Here is a 20481-nt window from a genome sequence, read left to right as displayed (position 1 = left end):
AATAAAATCGAGAAACCTCGACGACAATTCATCGTAAACGTCTCGTAATAAGAGCAGCTATAAAAAACCGAAATTTATAAAAATCGTGTGCACAGATGATGCACAGCACGTGCTTACATGTGACGTCATCAAGCGTGCGCGGAGAATGAATAGAAGAATATCATTGCGAATATTTCCACCAATCACAATCTTGGAAATTTGCTGAATAGTGACGTCATGTAACGATATTGTGACGTACTAGCGATGATTTATATGCATATGCATGCAGATTATTGAACTCTGTCGGTGTTTTGAAACGAACTGTCATGTACGACTTAGCACTAATCTCTCCATCACAACTTGGAGTAATGAACCAAGAATTGTGACCAATCCAATTGACAGGTGAAGACATGAACGATAATCCACCTTACAGTGTGTTATCTAAACCTATATTTATCATTTCATAATTGTTTATATTATATCGACATCTGCAACCAATTCTTATTAAAAATGCACTGGTTTGGAGTTTTGCTGTTTGTCGGATTGATTTTTGTAGCGATAAGCTTGTGTGAAGATGCGCCAAGGCCAAAAATTGGTAACGATAACAATGATTTTTCAATTATAAAATAACTGAAATACCCAAAGTACACACGAATGTCGATCACTATATCGCCGGTTATTTTCTTTACTAGCAATTGTTGGCGCAGGGATCGGTGGTGCCTCAGCCTCACATTTCCTCACAGAATTACTTGACGGAAATTTAGAAATTGATATTTTTGAAGCAGATCAAATCGGCGGTCGTTTGGCTACTGTTAGAGTTAATGATGAAGAATATGAGGCTGGTGGATCCATAATACACTCACGAAATAAGTACATGAAAGCTTTCCTTGAATTGCTCGGTAAGTATGATGTAGCACTACTACAAACAAATGATATGTATTTGAACAGCTATCTCTTAATTTTTATATTCTGCTAGCTGGTTCTTTGATTTGCAACATGAATCAATTTCACTCAAAATTTATATGTGTTAGAATTAATGTAAATCGTTCTTCTTTGCATGGTAAATTGAGGAATGGAAGAGAGACCTACTTCTAAGGGGATGAGAGCAGGCGTGTGGAACGGAGGTGAGTTTGTCATCATGGAGAGCAATTGGAAAATAGTGACTATGATGAAGCTACTTTATAGATATGGCTTACAGCCATTTAAGCTCTACAGGTATAAATAAAAATTCTCTTGTACGCAGTAGAAAGAAATAATTATTTACCTTACATTTTTCATGCTGCTTGAAACGTAAAGAAATTTTTTTTTCTTGAATCAGCTGCTCTAGTATTCAATTTTGCCTACTTTGAAATAATTGACTTGATAACATGTGTTTATATCTCTATTTCCACCAGGCACGTTAATACCATTCTGGATAGTTTTGAAAATATATATCGATATCAAGATGAAGGAGTTGCGTATGACAATGTTCACGATTTGATATCAGCTATGAGTCCAGAATTTCCAAAACTTCTACAAATATCGACAGCAGAATATCTCCACTCCCTAGGATTTTCTAAAGAGATTATCAATGAGCTAGTCGAAGCTACTTTAGTCGTAAATTACGGACAGAACACAGATGTGCACAGCTTTGTGGGTTGCGTGTCTGTTGCTGGTGCAGGAGCTGATCTTTGGTCTGTTAAGGGAGGAAATAAAGAAGTAAGAAGGAATTATTATATGAACTAAAAAGCATTATGATACGTGAGTGAGACATGTATGACAAAGTACGGTAATTAATTATTAATCATGGCATCACTATTTCAGGTACCTATACATCTTATATACAGAAATAGTAAGGTAAACTTAGTGCCTTCACAAGTTAAGGAAATTCGGTACTTGTTAAATAATGATTCCCTACCTCAGTATGAGATTTCATACAATAACGCAGGTACAATTTAAATACCTTACGAATTTTATTCTGTCAAAACAGTTCTGTTTGTGATTTATATTGACGTAATTTTTTTATTTTATCATCAGGTAGCAATAATGTGATGAAAAATATTTACGATATAGTCGTTATAGCAACACCATTGACGGAGGATCAAAAATACGAAATAAAATTTATGGATTTTCAAAAAATTGAAAGCCTGCAACTCCCAGGGAATTATCAAACAACAGTGGCCACATTTATTCAAGGAGATTTAATACCAAGCCACTTTGGTTTGGATGATCCAATAGATGCAATATTAAGTTGCGATCCAAACAAAACTGAAATTAATTCTGTTGGTAAATTATTCCCAGTGAATGGACCAATTGGAAAGGACTCTCAAGTTTGGAAAGTTTTCAGTAAACATCGTCTGACTTCGCGTCAAATTAGTTCCATGTTTTCAAACGTAAGAATTTCTACCTTCATTCAAGAAGTGACAGTAAAATTTGACCATTCTGAGTTTCGGTATTATTGATTTTTAACTAACTTGTCATGTGACATTTCATTCGCATTGTGAAGTTCAGTTTCAACTAATAAAAGATCCGTTTGCTCATTTAAATTACTTGTAACGATTTGATATTTTACATTCAGGTCGGTCAACTGCGAGAAATACCGTGGAAAGCATATCCGAAATATTCAACAGCTCCACGATTGGATAATTTTCAACTCCATGATTCGCTATACCACGTTAATGCAATAGAGTGGGCTGCTAGTGCAATGGAGATGAGTGCTATAGGTGGAAAAAATGTGGCATTATTAATCCATAAAAAATTAACATCCTGCTGCCGAGAATCGTCTGAAATCGACAAGCAAAAGTGTAAATACTCGTGTGAAGAAAAGACAGTCCGGCGAAATACACAGAAATCAGACTTGTAATAAGTATTGCCTAATTTGTTTTCGTTATCAGATATAAAGATGCTATGATTATTTTTATTAATATTTTTAATAGTCATTAAAGACTTCTATCTTGTATTATAAAACCGCGACAGAAGTTTATTTCATCTTACCTGCCCATTCCTGACGATAATAAGACAGAATTGATTTAAAACTTTTTCAGCATGATGCGTTCAAACACGTTTTATTTCTCACTGAATATTCCTTGATATGAGTACAGATAAATTATACTATAGAGCTAATTGCTATACATGTAGCACGCCGTTTTTGGCACTAGATTGATGTTGCAATTGATTGGCAATAACCGTAACCGATTTTGATCACTATTAAAAGCCGATTTTTGAAGCGGGACTAAGGATGGCCGTATTGTGTCAAGAGTAAGGCACGTATCATGTCTAGTTACGCTAAAATAAATCAAAATTTTTTTGATAGATATTCAGAAGTACGTTATTATGAGAAAGTCTTGAGTGCGGGTGTTTTCTCTTTTCAACTACAACTAAAACTTGACAATACAAACTATTACATGATTGTTAATCTATAGCTTACACATAAATTACATCTACTCTCAAGTTTAAGCATCGGATGTTCGCCCATTATTCATGAACCTTTAATTAGTTCCTTCAAATTTATTCAATAAAATTTGAAATATTTACAAATAATTTTATAATTTATATGTGTACGATAGGTGAAAACAAATTAAATTCAATACTCTCAACCTTATATTTAAAAATGTTAAGACGCGTGTGAAAATTTAGAATATCAATAATACAGCTATTTTAAGCCGTTGAAATATATATATATATAGTTGTTTTCAATTAAGTACAAAACAGTTTTTAGTACTTTTTATCTTTCTAAGTCCTACGATACGAAGCACGGTAGATACATTTCGGTTATTCTTATTTTGTACCAGAAAAAACGATCGGTGACTTCACGTAATTCTTTATGAAATCACCTAATCAAACCCCTGCCACATTAAATGATAAGTAAATAAAACTAATATTGGCATTGTTGCATCTAGCAGCAACATAGGAATCAGGCTCTCGAAACCAAACCGTGTAATATGTAAATGATGCACATGTATAACTATCGATTTATTTGATCTATCAAAGATTGAACGTATTAAGACTTACTTTGATTAAGTCTTCTCCTTTTCATGCTTGAAGCAGAGAGCCAGAATGCCTGATGTTAGTAATTAAATTGCTAATATGTACAAGGGAAATATAATACGAACAATATTTTATGATTATGTGTAACTAGCAGTACTATGACTACATTGATTAATTTTCAATGTAACGCAGCTCCCACTATTCATTCAAGTCTTTCAAAACTTTGGCTTCCTGGGTGACATTCAAGAGTTATAAAAATAAAGTGTTTCTTCATTTCAACAACTAATACTTGACATTCAACTGATTCTTTCTCAACACCCTGTTTGTCACACATATAACTTATTTACGTTACGCATAATCGCTAAGATATTGTTTCTACAGAAACGAAAACATACTGACTTCAGAAACCAAAAACGCAACATTTAATGCAGAATCTGAGTCTTTTCTAGTCGTTATCACTTAAAAGCATCGATTGCAAACTTGATCCTGAGGGTTGAAAATATTTCCACGCACACTTAATCCGTAATGGAAATCTGTGCAAAGCCTATCAAAGCTTTGTCATCTGGTACTTCGTTTGCCGCATACCCCGAATTCTAGAATGAAACATTTATTTGGTCAATCTGGAGAACTGATTTATAGAGTATAATTCAAGCTTCCATCCTTACCGAAAAAAAAAGTCGAAACTCAATGCACTTAATTCAAATTCAATGCAATTGAATTATATTCCATCTACTACTATCACTTGATTTTAATAATAATTACCAAGGAAAATGTGACAGTCCGTAGTTGACCTGCACTGTCGATGAGCTTTTGTAGATTTGCTGCTATGACAACAATATCTTTGCCGTCAACTAACCCTGCGCCAACAAGTTCAGCAGCAATACCTTCTGCAGAGTCGATTCCAACAGCAAATTCGAATCTTATATCATTCAGTTCTCGTTTCTGATTTCTACAGAAAAATTTACGAATTCTATCTTACTCTGAATATGTGAGTATGTATTATTAAGTGCCGATGGGTTAAGTTTTAGTTCTAATTCAAAATAATGTAAGAATTGAATGAAAATTCATCAGAATTATTCATATGTTATAATTCGATAAGCAAACAAAATAAATTTTAATCACAGGATCGAAAATGCGGATTGGAGGATGATTTTCAGGTATGTAGTTTAGATTTGGTATGGAATAGAATGTGCTAGAAGGGAAGTTTAGGAGAGGCACATACTTGGAGTTTTCTTCGCAACTGAAATGAGCATCTGGACGACTGGAATTATAAAGTACCCACGAAGATTAGACTATTTTATTGTACAAAATGTGTTCCACAATAATTTTCGATTATGGGGTGGGGAAATAAGAAACTTCAAGACATTTAGAAACTCACCGTAATCTAAGGACCAAATTTATTGGTACATTCTGTTCCGCAGCTTGGATGACAACGTGGCTCTGTGCAGGTTTCACCATACCATAATCTTCTTCAGATTCGACAACTTCGTCTTCGCTACTACCATTGTCAATTGTGTTTACCGGCAGAGCCTCCTCTCTTTCTCCGTCGCTCGAACCACCACTGTCTTCTTCTTCCGATGACCACACCCATTCGCCGGTCACTGTTCTGTGCAATCGACCTGACGTTCCTGGCTGTCTCTTGGAAGCCTGTCAGTATAGAGATGTTGAAATTTACTATGTAATTACGTAATCAGTTAATGACGCACGATAATGAATAAATAAGATTTACAAATCTAGTTTTACCTGCTCTGCTGGTAATTTTCTTGTAACATATTTACGATACATTCTGTCGTTTGATAGATTTATTTAAACAAAGAATATTCGACACCTCACGTGTTGTTTAACTTTCTACAACAATCAAATATGAACGTACTTTTTGCACTCGAGTTTCCAAACTAGGACCAATGGCTACCAACGTCTGTTGCAAGTACTTTTTATCCTTAGCTTTTTTGAAGAACGGATGTTTCAACAACTCCGTTGCCGTTGGTCTGAAAGGAGAAGAAGAAACACAGTAGAATATCTTCACAGGCGTGAATTTGCAATGCAAACGTATGACGCGTTAACTTGTTTTGGTAATGTAACTGTTTAATAGATGACGGATGAGCCGAGAGTGAGTAGGTGTTTATTAACTGGCTAGATACTGGACAAAATTTGAGATATTTAAGCCTGCTAAGAAGTACAGTAAAAGGTTCATAAATTCAGCACAGTAAAAACTAATGTCATAGATTAACATTTAGATACAGGTACCTTATGGAATTTTAATTATTACATAATTTGTATCACCTTTTTGTGGGATCCTTTTGCAGGCAATCTACAATCATTTTTCGAAATGTTTTCCCATATGCTTTGTATTGATCTTTGTCATCCGCAGCTGTATCAAGGGTAGGAGGATCGTTTTGTAAAGTCAACATGAGAACTTTCATTGGTGGGTATTTATGGTAAGGCGCTGTACCACTAGCCATTTCAATAGCCGTAATTCCCAGTGACCAAATATCCGCTTTGAAGTCATACCCGTGATCCTGTATCCAGATATTTCGTCACGTTATGATAACACAATACATGAATAAGTACGCTTCAATCTGACAGTCAATTTTATCAGTCGCCAAATTCATGCGTCAACGGCGAACAAGATTATATTCATATCCTGATTCTTGTTTGCGAGAAAATGCTCAATATGTATGTGCAGAAGTGCTGTTGAACGGTATGAAAGGGATATGCGCAAAATCATCAGGTACAAATCTGCTTATCATGTAATTTTTTTCAAAATATGACTATTGATGCCAATATATGAAGTTTGTTTCTTTTTTTTCCAGTTATATTTATAACAGGTATAAATTATATGTGAATATTCGTTGAAGTACATAACCTGATAAGAAGTAATTTGTTTAGACTCGTATGATGCACTAGCTCAGATCGAATCCCAGAGAAATTAAAGATAATTTAAAAAGTACAGCATTATATCTAATAATTATTCAAAGCCTGTTATTGTTACGTGCAAGGGATTATTAAATAGCATACATTGTTATGAACATTTCAATAAACCGATAACATGTGTATGTTAATATTGGATGCTTTAATGTGAAGCAAAGCTGTTGTGAAAGTCTGTAGACATACTAGAGGTAGAAGCGATGAAATTATACCTCGGTTCATAACTCTTGCACGGATTATGTTGTTAATAATCAAACTTTAAAACTTCAAAAAGTACGGTTTGTATATTCCGTTACAATATGTCATGGTATTGCTGACATTAACGCATCAATTGCAGGCTAAGAAATTGTAGAGCAACTTTCCTCTCTCACCTGCTCCATGACCTCAGGTGCCATCCAGCATGGTGTTCCAACAAAGGTGTGCCTAACTTTTTGCCTGCTCAAATCTCGCCCAGTCGCAAGCCAGGCGCTTACGCCAAAGTCGGCAATTTGAACAGTCCCATCTTCTCCCAGCAGTATATTACCCGCTTTTATATCCCTGAAAAAAAGTGAAAATTGAATTCAGGAAGGTAAGTCATTTAATGGTAGAAATCGAAATAACATGGACATTGTTCAAGAAAGTAATACTCTGCTATCATGATTGGCTGTATTTTTCGTTTTTGTTCATTTTTTAAACGCTGTATCATACTAATTACCTGTGAATTTGACCGTTACTATGAAAGTACTCTAGACCTTTCAACACCTCTCGAAGTACCGTTGCTATTGTTGGCTCGTCAAACACTCCATGTTTGCAATTTGTAGTCCGTGTTTTGTGTTTAATTATATCAAGTAGGGAACCTCCTTCCAACAATCTCAGAACAAGCCACAGCTCTTCTTTCACCACAAACGACGTGTAATAAGTTACTACATTCTCGTGATTGCATGACGACATAGCTTGGATTTCTTTCTACAATACAAAATAGAAAAATCTTATTATTACGCTACAGCATTTTAAAATATAAAGTCGGTAAGTTTTATCCCAGTAGGTCTAACTAAGGACTTTCTACTTATCAGTCCATACCGAGTTCGAACAATTTTTATCTTCCTATTTGACTTAAGTCTTCAATACTCTTTATATTTTATTATACAATTCAGGTTAGATAAATATTGAGGGCTGGACATTTCTGACATGTACTTCCATTTCAGTTGAAGAAAATGTGCAAGGAAATTATTGGACCTAATTACTGACCGATCTGTTAAAGTTTAGTCATTACATCTCTTTAATATAATGACTCCAATTAATTAAAAACTTAAACTAATTACGGTGAGTAATGGTTGAATTGTACTAAAAATTTTCAAGGGATTCGAATAGCCTGCGTGGAAATCCTTATAATCGTAAAATTTCAAAAAAAAGGGTTCCAGAAGTTGCATACCAACAACTCGTCCATACTCGTGTTCCATTTTTCCAAGTTTATTCGTTTGATTGCACATTTTTCTTGACGAGGGATGCAAAATGCTGCATGTACTACAGCCGTGGCACCAACACCTAGAATGAAACAATGTAATGCAGTAAACGAGGCAGCCGGAGATATTGTGGGACATATTCTTGAATTGAAATGATGACCTCACATCTCTGATGGCAACAATTTAGAGAAGAAGAAAAGTTGACTCCTCTCTCATTTCATCATCAGAACAATTAAATCCTCTCAACAAATTGTTTACTGACAAAATGAGCTCTCAAGTATCAGACTATAATAGGGTCTACAAAAGAGAAGATCATGGTAAAATGGTACTGAAGCAAGGTGCATAAAGGAAGAAATGTGATCCTCGCAGATTATTGATAAAAAACGAAAAAAAAAAAACAAAAACGTAGAGTTCATTATTGCGTGATCGGTGAAATTTCCTCACGATGTTAATTCATCCGCTATCGCGGGTTTGCACGCGGCATTGCATATTCATAGTTTGTACCGCACGCGCATATCGACCCTCCAAAGACAGCAAAGTACGAAAATCAATTCCCCTCTCCCAGCGGTCGATGGAAATTCACATTACCCGCCAACACTACCCATTTCGCGTTTTTAGGGGCGTCTAATCCATCGAGTAGTAGATTTCCCATTCAATAAAGTTTGCCGAACGATTGATGAAGCGCGGAATCACGAATAAAAAGTAAATCGAAGCCCCTTCTTGACCGACTGAACCAACCCTCGTCTCGCATTGCTGCGGTTCTTCACAATAATTCGTGAGCGGAGACGTGAAATCGATTTTCATTTTCGCACTGCAGGATCTTTTATATTCCTTTCTCTGATTTTGCGAAAAATTCAGTTGCGGAACTTCGAAGTATATAATGTATATACGGTAAAACAAAGCTGCGCGCAGATTGCCACGATTGATTTGTAAATGAATATATCAACGAATAAGAAATTACAAATAATTGTAGGTTCTTATTTTGAACGAATAATAAAGATCTTCTTGGGAGATAAGAGAGTACGATTGAAATTTTATTAATTATACGAGTAAGTGAAGAATTAAGTGATATGTATCTTTGTTTTACCGATAAATTGATACTATCGTGTCTGTACAGCGAGTGTAGAACGCCTGTACACATACCTATATAAACAAAATAAAACTGTAAGTTTACCGGTGGCATTCCATTGATAAACAGAAAATGTTCAAACATTTCAACATACATATTTACGTAGTACGTTGTTCTAATAAAAATGAATTATTAGGAGATGAGCGTAGGTAGTTGGAGGCGGAGAAGAGGCAAGGAAGGGAGAGAGGCGAAGGGGAAAATGGGCGAGAAGAACGCTACACTAACACAAATGCATCGTCGCAGCGAGCGTACCACTACCGAAAATATTTATTAACCTTGTTAAAAGCATTGACCCCGGTCAGATGGGTTTGCATCGGTTAGTCAGGTTTCGGAACTAGGTTAGGTCACTTGACGGCCGGTTTGACGCGCAAAGAGAGACGGTGGTGGATTACCCTTGCCAAAAAATAACACCCGTATTTATAGTTAGGAGAGAAAATTTGAAGGGAACTTCACGTCTGGAACGAAGCCTAAGTCGGCTCGATCTTTTACCGTAACACAACATACGTGCGAGGTGATATAGGTGGATTTAAATAGCCGAAACCCGGTATATGCTGCAAGATCCAATTATCATCCAAGAATTTTTTCTTAAATAAGCTGAGGGGGATTAATAAGCGATTAGGGTGTTGATAATTACCGATAACTTCCTTGAGGTCGTAGTCGTCTTTGGTATTGGGCCAGCCCTGTACGACCGCAGTGGAACTCGCCGACGCCATTTTGTGGGCTAATGCAGTGCCGAGACGCGAGTGTTTGGAACCCCGTGCCGAGTAGTTACGATAGGTATGCGCAAGACTTGGTAAAGTCGCGCATTGGTTTGTCGTCAGGCGAAAAGGCTTCTGTCGAAATATCCCCGGCGAACACGCTGGTAATACGTCCGGGGATATCTTCCTGCAGATATCAAATAGTTTTATACTATCCTGCCTGCTTCTCTCTCCTTACACGTGTAATTCAAATGCGGGACCAATATGCCTATGTCTCTCTCTCTCTCTCTCACTCGCTCTCTCTCTCTCTCTCTCTCTCTCTCTCTCTCTCTCTCTCTCGCTCTCTCTCTCTCTCTCTCTCTCTCTCTCTCACTCTCTCTGTCTTTCTATCTCTTTTTCTTTCGCTCTCCCCCTCCCCCTCCCCCGTTGCCCATCTCTCTATATCTATCTATCTACGCATGGTTACCCGTCGTTCCACATCTGTCAACATGCATGTAACTATACATAACTATTTTTAACCGAAAATAAATACACGCGTCTAGCCGAACATATATAAATACGACGTGGGTATCTATTGTATTTGGTTTTGGTCCCACTGCGACGGGACGTATTAATCGGCGAAGAACGCGTCAACGGTCCACTATTTGCCGATATTTTGAATATTGTTCGTGCTAAATGTATGTACGCAACGATATGTTTTGTCTGACAGAACAGTATATGGGTGAAATAATAGATACGTATCATAAATATACGGTGATTCATTCTTTTCCGAATATTATTGGGGTGAAGAAGGATAATATTATTCCTATGTACGGTGACGACGTGTCGAGATTTCATACGGATTCGTGTAGTCCGGCGAAATTGAATTAAGGCGATGTCGTATATGTATACCTTATACATATTATCTCTTCCAGGAATGCCGTCGTATCAATGGTATAAACTGCACTGCAGGTTGCGGACTACGGTTTTTCATGTATGAAAATCTATATCGAACAATCTCGAATATGGACACCGAACATCGCTGTTACTTTCTTATCTATTCGAATGAAATTAACAGCACTATGAAATACATGTACATGTGTACATGTACCTACGCGAATTGTAGATGAACGTTTTCAATTTCTTCGCGTGATCTAAAGAAGCGCGATATACAAATTCTTACCCAGTAAAAACAGCCAACTTATGCACAAGACAGTTTTCAGAATCTAGCTTTTCAAACAAAAAACCATACCGTAATGCAAGACGGAAAATTGAATTTTACGTGTCCGTTTATGGGTAATTGGAAGAACTGTAGCCAAAGAACGATATATTCTATAGCACTACTTAAAATTGTAGCAATGATTCGCAGTTATAGTTGTGTGAAGCACTTTTTTAAATCTTTTGTGTATGTGAATCGCTGTATGGCAAATCAATAATTGAAGCTAAACCGCCTGGACCTTAATTATAAAAAACGGTTCAGTTTTATACGATTGAGCAAATATTGGCGTGGGATGGAAGATTAGTCATAGGTAGCTTACATATTGGTACATGTTATTGTCACTGGGATTAAGAGTTTAATCGATAAGAATGTGTGTGCACATTATCTTCCCAGAGCTTTGAAAATTCTCAAAATCTAGCAGGTTGCGAAATTGAGTACGCAAAAGCTCGGTCTGACCAGTATCTGTCTGTTTGATTTGTATCACTGGCGCAATGTGTTATATCGTTTAGAATGATACGCAGATACGCGTAATCGATAACATTTATATTTTTATGCAATTGCACACAGTACTTGCAGACTCGAAAGGAGTATAAAAATGTCGTACGCACATGAGAATAATTGATTCAGATACGTATAGATTCTATTCACTCGAATTTTGCTTGTTTTTTTTCAAATACAAATAAAAGAACCGGTCCAATTGAATGTCAGGATTCAATCAATGTAATTGAACGGAAATGCGACTCACAGCAATTTATATGTACATATATATCAATGAATACACTTTGCAGAGTATATACAAATCATCGATGTGTTAAGTAAGAGTGTGTTTTCAAATATTTTTGCGCATGCGTGTTTATTCGAATAATTAATAAACGTCGAGAATTTTTCAGTGCTTTTAAAGTCGAAGGATCGACAGAGATGTATCTGAAATCTACTTGAGCCCATATCGGCAGTAACTGTATCAATGCAGCATAACATTGAAATAGTTGCAAATGAAATGTGTGGATACGGTAGAACCATTAGCGGTTGGATTACAGGAATAAATTTACTCTTGATTACAACGTATACCTATATACGTATTATGTACGAGAGAGCAAACACCTTGGGCTAATCTGACTCATCCGGGTGTTATTCTCTAATCAAATATAACGTGAAACCATAGGTTGTTATAATAGATTGTATAATATACATAATTGTACGACTGTAAATTTGGTGAGTGTTACACGTAAGAATATCGCGAATAACCACGTAGATAATCTTTTATCCCATTGCAAAATAATGATCCAAATATGAAAAACGTCTGTGTAAGAAGGATTGAATCGTTGTTTGCAGTTTCACACACTCAACTTTGACCATAAAATTTTTTTGTACAAATAAAGATCAGTGGTGCTTTACACAGAGATAAAACTATTCAGTGTCGACCAAATTCGGTGTACAAAAATTGATTAAAACGCCCTTGACGCGTCGATTGATTTATGGTTTAAATTAGTGTATCTGTAATTCGTCGACGGAATTTACACGACCGTGACTATTGTACCGTAGGGATGGATTGTTGTTCACAGGGTTGGCTGAGTTCGTATATCGACATCAGTGTTCTTCCCCGATCTTTCAATTAGTACGATTAGGAAATTCAATTAAATCAAGAGGAAATGCGATATGCCTGGCTACTCGTACATCGGGTTATCGCTCGAGTATTTGCACAAAGATTTTGAAGGCTTTTCCGTTTTTACGCACACAGAAAGCGATTTACCGATGTAACGGAAGCCAGCAGCTATAAAATACCGTGGAAAATCGCGCCTGCTCTCAGTGCACTGCTAAACGCTATAGGCTCCACACGAATATAATAAAACGCAATAGCATAACAGAGAATTGAAATTGAATTAAAAAAAAAAAAAAAAACGCATGCAAACGAAATATCGAAAAATGTACCTTCTCGTAAGACAGACGGTTAGTTAATTAATTATATGCTACGCATATGTCGTGTTTCATGTATTAACTGTGCGCAGGTATATTGAATACCACAAAGCTTTAAATGTGCCTAATATCCATGTACTTACTATACCTATAACTCGAACTGTCTATATGTCCAACATTTGTTAAGTTAATTATCAGCGAAGGAGAAATTTCTCTATACACATCGAAAAGAGATACGTATCGTTGATTATCTGTTGAAAGTTTTTCCCCGCCAGAAATTATCGTCAAGAACCACAATGTATACACTGCGTACAACAAATACATACGGATGAACGATTTATGTAGTTTCCGTATATAAATTACTCATTAGTTTCAAATAATATACATACCGCGCAAAAGATAGAGAGTGAGAGAGAGAGAGAGAGGCGGGGGGAGAGTGAGAGAAACAATGAACTTCAATCGTACATACAATAAATCATAATGCATGGAATATGCCACGAATATTTGAATGTTATTGCACCATAAGATATTAGTGTAGCGACGACGGATGGAAACGTACTGATAAAAAATAAGACTTGATTACGAGTACTGAGAAATTTCAACGATCTTTCAAATTTACTTCTAAAAACAGCGAGTAGACGGAATGTTTATTTATAATTTCTGCTATATCACGTGTATGCCACGCATTCAATTTCACTCGGTATAGAAGGTATAATAATCTGTATTACACATAAAACACGGCACTGTTACTAGAGAGGCGTTTTTCCCGCGGGTAAGAGAAAATCTTTTGGGCTTACCTGCTTCTACCCAGTACTAAAGTTGTCAAGAATCTAGTGTCTTGGAACTTTAATTGCCCATCGGTAGTGGAAACTGGCGCCGCGGCACTCAAAGCCCCCGTCTTAGGCTGCCTCATGTTGCCTCTGTGTATGAAACCAAACAAACTTGGATGTTAAACGGGTTGCCGGTATGCAGGCGCTATTTGTAGAAAATTATTTGAAACCGTTGCAGCGTTGGATAGAATTTCACAGAACTTGAGGTGCGCGAACAAAATAATGGGTTGCCAGTTTACAGGCGTTATTCGTACAGAAAATTTGAAACTGTCCGATAAAATATGTCACATAACTTGAAGCGTCCGCTCAAAATAATGTTGTTACCCATAGATGCTATCGTGAACGAACCATTAATGATACAGTCCAACAAGAATCACAGTAAATCGTGTATAAATGACCGTACAACGGTTTTCGCATCTTGTGTGCGTGCCTCTGCAGCTTTACGAAGCTATCTGTACACCCTTTGAAAGGCATGGAATATTTCTAAATTGACAACCGCTTGTCACCTAAATAGAATAATTGCAACCGGATTGGCCTCACAACTTATATTTAGCTTTGAAGGGGGGTGAATTCTATCCTGTTAGCTAAAAATAGCAATAGTGATAATGAACAACTGTTTGTCTGGCTTTACTTCCGTCTGTCGGTGTGATTTTGATTTTTAATATTATTTCTTCAACCCTGTAAATATCTAAATTTTTTTTCTCCCGTACCCTTGTATCATACCTATATTCCGGATGTGCAAATAACGTATGATATATATTTGTGAAAATTTCGGTGAAATTTTATCACATGTTTGTTCGCGGGTCGATTAAAGGCAGCTTATTGTTCATACCTCAAACATCCGAAAATTCCTTTTATCTCAAGTTTAACGCCGCTGCAGTCCATTGAGGGAACCGCTCCTAATCTACGGATTCAACAGCATTCAGATTAGCGTACCTAAATATGCCTCACGCGCGTCATAACAAAATACGTACATACAATATTGTGTCTGCCTACGTAGATCCTTTTATACGATGCGCGTGCGTGACACATATGTATAACGTATGGCAGAACCGGTATATTTATTTTACTTGTACAAATAATTTTTAGTCTCGTACACCGAGGAACATCTTGCACTGGGTAAAAATTATGGAACAGATAAGTTAATGGTTTACACGAAACAATAAGGTAGAAGCACGATCGTACATCGTTATAACAACCGAAACCGTGGCTCAGTGACGTCCGCGTCTGACTAAAACAGTATTGGGAAAAAATTTAAAACGTGACTTCTGATAGGTCGTATATTTTCACTTCCAAAAGAAACGTCCTTGTCACCTAGAAGGCCGTTAGACTGTGTACCGACTGAACGTTCGCGACATTTGGTACTTTATATATACTTTACGGAAAAACTGGAAATCCGAGTCATTGCAAGAAAACGCGTTCAGATCTCGGAACGGAACATACAATTATTGTTTAGTCTTTCTGTGAAATATTCGCGTAGCAAAAATGTATCGGGACAAAGCAGGTCACGAATCGTCTATCCTGTTTACCGATTCTGAGAGGTATGACTTCGTGATTTGACAATGAGAAGCACTTAAATACTCCCAATACCGATAGCCAAGGTATAAGTGCAGGATCGCCTGACGGCAAAGTCACGTGGTGTAGGTCACTTTGAATACGGATTCTAAGTGATATTACAAACTGAAGAATCAAGTACAGTAAGGAAGGCTTTCGTGCGAACTCGCATACCAATTAGTTACTTCAAGTTTACAGACGTATTGATTCAACGTCAAGTCTTATCGTCGAAATTCATTTTCAAAAATAGCCACACATAACCCAGAGTTCTATTTGCGCCGTATATTTTCCGTTCAGATTTCATTGGTCAGTTTTTTGTTGACTAGCAGAGATTCTGATTTTATTTTCCCTCCCTTATGATAATCGTATTCAGAAATATTCTTATCCACAGATTCAATCGATCGTTTTTTTCGATCCCGAAAACGCTTTGATGTCAGATTGTGCCATTTGAAAACGGAATCTCTTTCCTCAAATTGAATCAGAAAAAATGCAATTTCAACGAAATCATTGTTGTGCTCTAATGTCTGTGATATAAATCAGCATTTTTCCTTTTACTCAAACCCGCGAAAAACAATTTATACTTGCGAACGGTTGCAGCAATGGTTAAAGTTAATGATCAATTGACCCTCAAGTCATGACACACCCAACTATAAAGTGTTCGTCGTGTGCGCACACATGTCATATATGTGTGTGTCATAAACTCGGATAGATCGTTACACAGGCTACGCAGTCAGTGTTTAATAGAATGCAACGATCGTTTATCGTTTTACATATTATATTTATGATATATTTGCACGATAAAATGGAATAAGGATATCTTCCAATCAAAGAAACGTAACCGTCCAGGCAAACGTAAACGCGTGTTATTGAGGTATACAAGCTTATACATTCGTAGCTGTAAATTGTCGTAGATTTTAATTGTTCGCAAACTACCGTCCCTGACGAGTGAACAAATTGCAATTGTGAAGACCGTTTAACGAACAAACATAAATTAGTCCCGGTGAATTAAATAATCGATCGAATACGTAGCAATTTTACAAAGAATATAACACGTACATGCGTATGATATAATAATATTATGAAAAATTAGTCGATAACTATCTCAACTGGTACATTTTATCCAAGTGCAGGTGAACCCATCGATCTCGTAATTTCAATTCCAATACGCATCGTCTTCGAACCTCTGATATTTGAAACAACGTAATTTATCCAGTATCATACTGTAAAGGGTAAAATATGATCATGTATACAGGCTCACCTCTCAGACGCTCCTTTTACCGATCCAACAGGATACAAGTCCGGAAATAAATCAGTAGCCATATCAGTAAACTTTTGAACTGTTACTTAGCTTTCCCATATCGAAGCAAACGCGTAGATATAATAATCTGTGATAAACTGTTCAAAAAGAAGGAAACTACTGTTTCGAAATCGTTGCACTAATATACCGAACAAAAAATTGTAAAATCGATGCTGTCGCAATTAGGCTCGCACAATAGATCGGCCCCTTTTCATTCCTGTATATAGTTTCCGTTTCCGTTCGGCACAATCGCGGTTAAAAACCGTTTGCAACTTCGGCGTTAAAGTTTACTCGAAACGATTGATTTCTTTAAACGTTTCCTCTCTTCTTTTACTCGTTTTTCCGGTATCACCGAACGATCCTGTATCGGTGGTAGAATTTTCGGATCGACCAGAGGGACGGACGGGGCACTAAGAGATCAGGTCGGATGATCCTTAGTTCGTCGCTAACTGAACGAAACGAATCACTACCACCTCGGGCATCGCTTACTTACATTTGTACGACGTCCTGTAATAACATCTGTGTTTATGTGTATGCACTGAAGAGCATGAGGAACGGGGTTCTGTGCCACCCGTCGTCAATTGGATAACTATGTAGCCACAGTTTCGCCGTACAAACGCTCGCATTATACCGGGTAATACATGCACGTATGACACTCGACTATACCTTATATTTTCCTCGTAAACCGAACGGATAAACGATGCTCGCAAACTTCCAACGAATCTTAAGTTTATACAATTATAAGAAGGATTCGCGCACCAAATTACGCCAATTCCTTACTTCATTTTTCATTAATCCGGCGTGCAGGATGTGCAATATACGAAGATTAACGTATGAGGTAATTTGTGTATATTGCGCAAATTATGTAATAACTTTTTACGATCGCTCTTACGTTAGTCGTAAATCCTTCGCATTATGGTAAGCAGTACATGCAAGCCCCAAAAACAGTATGAGTAGGCCGATATAAGCAGGCAGATATTACATTGCACGATGTACGGAAATTTTTCGCCTCCGATGACGAAAATCTCCGAATTCAAATGGAAGGTATATTTCAGAGTGATACGACTGTTGAAATAATTCGACACATTCTCTCCTGTGGAATAGCGCACAAACGATTTTCGACTTATTGGTATAACGGAATTTTTTAGTATACATAAGTCAGGCATTCCATTTTGTTATTTTTAAATTATTGACGAAATATTGCGGAGAGATCACACGTCTGTTTTGAAAAGTATGATCAAAGATACAGTCAAGCACAATAAGTCTGCACTTGTTTGGTGGAATTTTACCTAATCGAGCGACCGGAAGTTGGATAGTTAAGGCTTATAAGTAGCTGCATGGCGATTAGGCGCAAAATTGATCGATCGGATTCTCTTTCCTTTCGTGGGATATTGTTCAACGAATTTGTGTACAACGGAGTGTGTATTATGCATAACGTACAATATTATATATTTAGAGATGAGGAAGCAGGTACAGAGAGAGGTAGAGAGGTCTCGTAAATTAATTGAGCGTTCCTCCAGGGGAAGAATAATTCGTATCACTTCGGGCTAATCAAAACCGACCTTGAATTTTAACTGGGTGATGTATAAAACGTTGGGTTTATGCGAAGAAAACCTCGTTCGGCATCCTTATACCGTTCAAGGTATACAATTTTACACCAATCAATTGTAACAAATCGTCGCGCGCTATTAAACATTGGTCTAAATAACGCGCTTATACATCGTATAATGAAGTATATTGCAGGGGATTTCAACGCCAAGTCGACCGTTGATAAGCTATGAACTGACTAACTCAGACTGACTATTTTCCATGCTTTCAATCATCGATTCTTCAAGTTTTTCATAATTTACAAAAATTTCCAAAAACAAAAACTGTGTAAATATTCCCGTCTCACATACTGCGGTTTGGACTCGCTTATTGCGCAGCTATTATTTCATCTAATCGTTGATATGAAATTAAGATTCAACGGTCTAGACAATGTTTACAAGGCTCACGATAAGCCGGATGCAGTGATTGTGATTTGTGAGCAATTTTGCGATTCAGAAATCTGGTTTCAACCGACAGTAACAAAACTGATCTCGTTGCAACGTTAGCACAATATTAACGCACAAATACCCTTCGTCCTTGTGTTGCAGTTATCAGAGCGTTTCAATTAATTACACAAATTTTCATGGCAAAAATTGAGAATATTAAAACAATAACAATAGCAATAACAATAATGATCGTAATTACGAATGCACGGTACATTTTTGTCGTGGAATTGAAATCGTTGCCTCATACTATTTTCCACGAGCGAACCGCAAAACATCAGCTTTTTTTCTTCGATGTGAGCTCAATGATCTGATCACATACGATATCACGAGATTCGGTCTTCAAAATATTCCAAATATTCTATGAGAATGTTGAAATTTTTTTTAGTTTTTAGACAATCGTCGATGACTTTCATTCGGAATGAAAATGACGGCGCATAAACACGTTTTCACGTTTGTTCCACCTTTCATTTCAGATCACGAAAGTACTTTTTCTGTCTTGCATATCCGGTACTCTGGGCCAACAACTGAACTACACGCAAATTTTCGAGAAGAGATTGCTTTCCCAACTGAATCCAAACTCGGGTAAGATCGATACGATCGAACAACCATGGCGAGCCGTGAAATTCCAGTCTTCCTTCACCCCCTCGGCAACGGTATTGCAAGATCTATCTGCATATCTTCCCGAGGACGATTACGACCTAAAAGATGGCTTGGCGAGTGATCGGGAATTCTCGGACTTCCAGAGGGACGACAGAAACTTACTTCCGGTAAAATATTATCGACCCTGAGAAAAGTGGGAGAAAAAAACCTGTTTTTCATTAATTTTTCAGGAATATCGGAGCCTCTGCCAGACCAAAACTAAGAAAGTCCAACTCAGCGATTCGCAGTACGAATACCAACCGCCACACTATCACGAGGTCTTCTGTAAAGCCTATTCCTTAATCGAACGAGTCCAGGCTCTAGCCAGACCTTCACAGCAGGTAAAATCCTTGCAATTTAACGCCAATTCCCTTCTCTGGGTACTAGACGGGTCAAAGGATGTAACTTTGGCGATTTTTGTAAATCTGCCTCTTTCTTTCCTCGCTTGCTCAGATGTGCGCACATCCGAGCTTCCACTGTGTTCAAAGAAGCAAGACCCTGTTCACGGTAAGACGACGTTGGGAAAGCGACTGCTGGGAGTCTCACACGATGCAGGTGGCAAGCGGATGCGAATGCATGTGGCCAGTTTCAACCCTGGGCGATATAACCGAACACTATTAACGATTATAATGGCAATGAAGATGAAAGTGGCTTGATGACACAATTACGGATTTACAGATAAAAGACGGAAGCGATATATCCGTGTCTAATTATTTCTTTGCCAACCTTGCGCGACACCTGAAATTGCAAGCTTACAATGTCGATGTAGATGACTGCGATCGATGTAGCTACTGCAACAAGGATAGCTTGATAAAAAAAAATCACTTTGTCGAATCACTGAAAGCCAATGTAATGTATATCAGCATATTGAATT

The 20481-nt window shown here is 37.2% G+C and overlaps 4 protein-coding genes across 10 annotated transcripts in view; 2 read left to right on the top strand and 2 right to left on the bottom strand.

The window, feature by feature from the left end:
- LOC124302903 (uncharacterized) overlaps positions 1-20481 on the bottom strand; it is a 592781-nt gene that overhangs the window by 508076 nt on the left and 64224 nt on the right. The window lies entirely within an intron of this gene.
- LOC124302767 (prenylcysteine oxidase-like) lies at positions 240-4343 on the top strand. Of its 3 annotated transcripts, none has more exons than XM_046759299.1 (7): positions 240-381; positions 672-878; positions 1050-1194; positions 1374-1677; positions 1783-1906; positions 1996-2351; positions 2537-4343. In XM_046759299.1, the coding sequence occupies exons 2-7, from the start codon at positions 854-856 to the stop codon at positions 2819-2821; spliced, it is 1239 nt and encodes a 412-aa protein (XP_046615255.1). In that variant the 5' UTR covers positions 240-381; positions 672-853; the 3' UTR covers positions 2822-4343. The 3 variants fall into 3 exon arrangements, with proteins under 3 accessions (XP_046615255.1, XP_046615254.1, XP_046615256.1); XM_046759298.1 differs by having other exon boundaries at positions 255-574; XM_046759300.1 differs by lacking the exon at positions 672-878 and having other exon boundaries at positions 269-381.
- Positions 2995-17386, bottom strand: LOC124302763 (serine/threonine-protein kinase OSR1). Of its 5 annotated transcripts, none has more exons than XM_046759284.1 (13): positions 16897-17386; positions 14917-14988; positions 14052-14174; positions 10079-10329; positions 8285-8397; positions 7568-7818; positions 7236-7410; positions 6229-6464; positions 5819-5933; positions 5324-5592; positions 5168-5206; positions 4708-4894; positions 2995-4538 (listed from the first exon to the last, which is right to left on the bottom strand). In XM_046759284.1, the coding sequence occupies exons 1-13, from the start codon at positions 16956-16958 to the stop codon at positions 4461-4463; spliced, it is 1971 nt and encodes a 656-aa protein (XP_046615240.1). In that variant the 5' UTR covers positions 16959-17386; the 3' UTR covers positions 2995-4460. The 5 variants fall into 5 exon arrangements, with proteins under 5 accessions (XP_046615240.1, XP_046615241.1, XP_046615242.1 ...); XM_046759285.1 differs by having other exon boundaries at positions 7245-7410; XM_046759286.1 differs by lacking the exon at positions 5168-5206.
- On the top strand, positions 13159-20472 carry LOC124302786 (uncharacterized). The gene is made up of 4 exons (XM_046759346.1): positions 13159-13287; positions 19442-19735; positions 19799-19948; positions 20061-20472. The coding sequence occupies exons 1-4, from the start codon at positions 13243-13245 to the stop codon at positions 20226-20228; spliced, it is 657 nt and encodes a 218-aa protein (XP_046615302.1). The 5' UTR covers positions 13159-13242; the 3' UTR covers positions 20229-20472.

Source organism: Neodiprion virginianus, chromosome 4 (assembly GCF_021901495.1).
Source record: "Neodiprion virginianus isolate iyNeoVirg1 chromosome 4, iyNeoVirg1.1, whole genome shotgun sequence".
Lineage (NCBI taxonomy): Eukaryota > Metazoa > Arthropoda > Insecta > Hymenoptera > Diprionidae > Neodiprion > Neodiprion virginianus.
The sequence above is the reverse complement of the archived record's forward strand: the minus strand, read 5'-3'. Positions and strand labels throughout refer to the sequence as shown.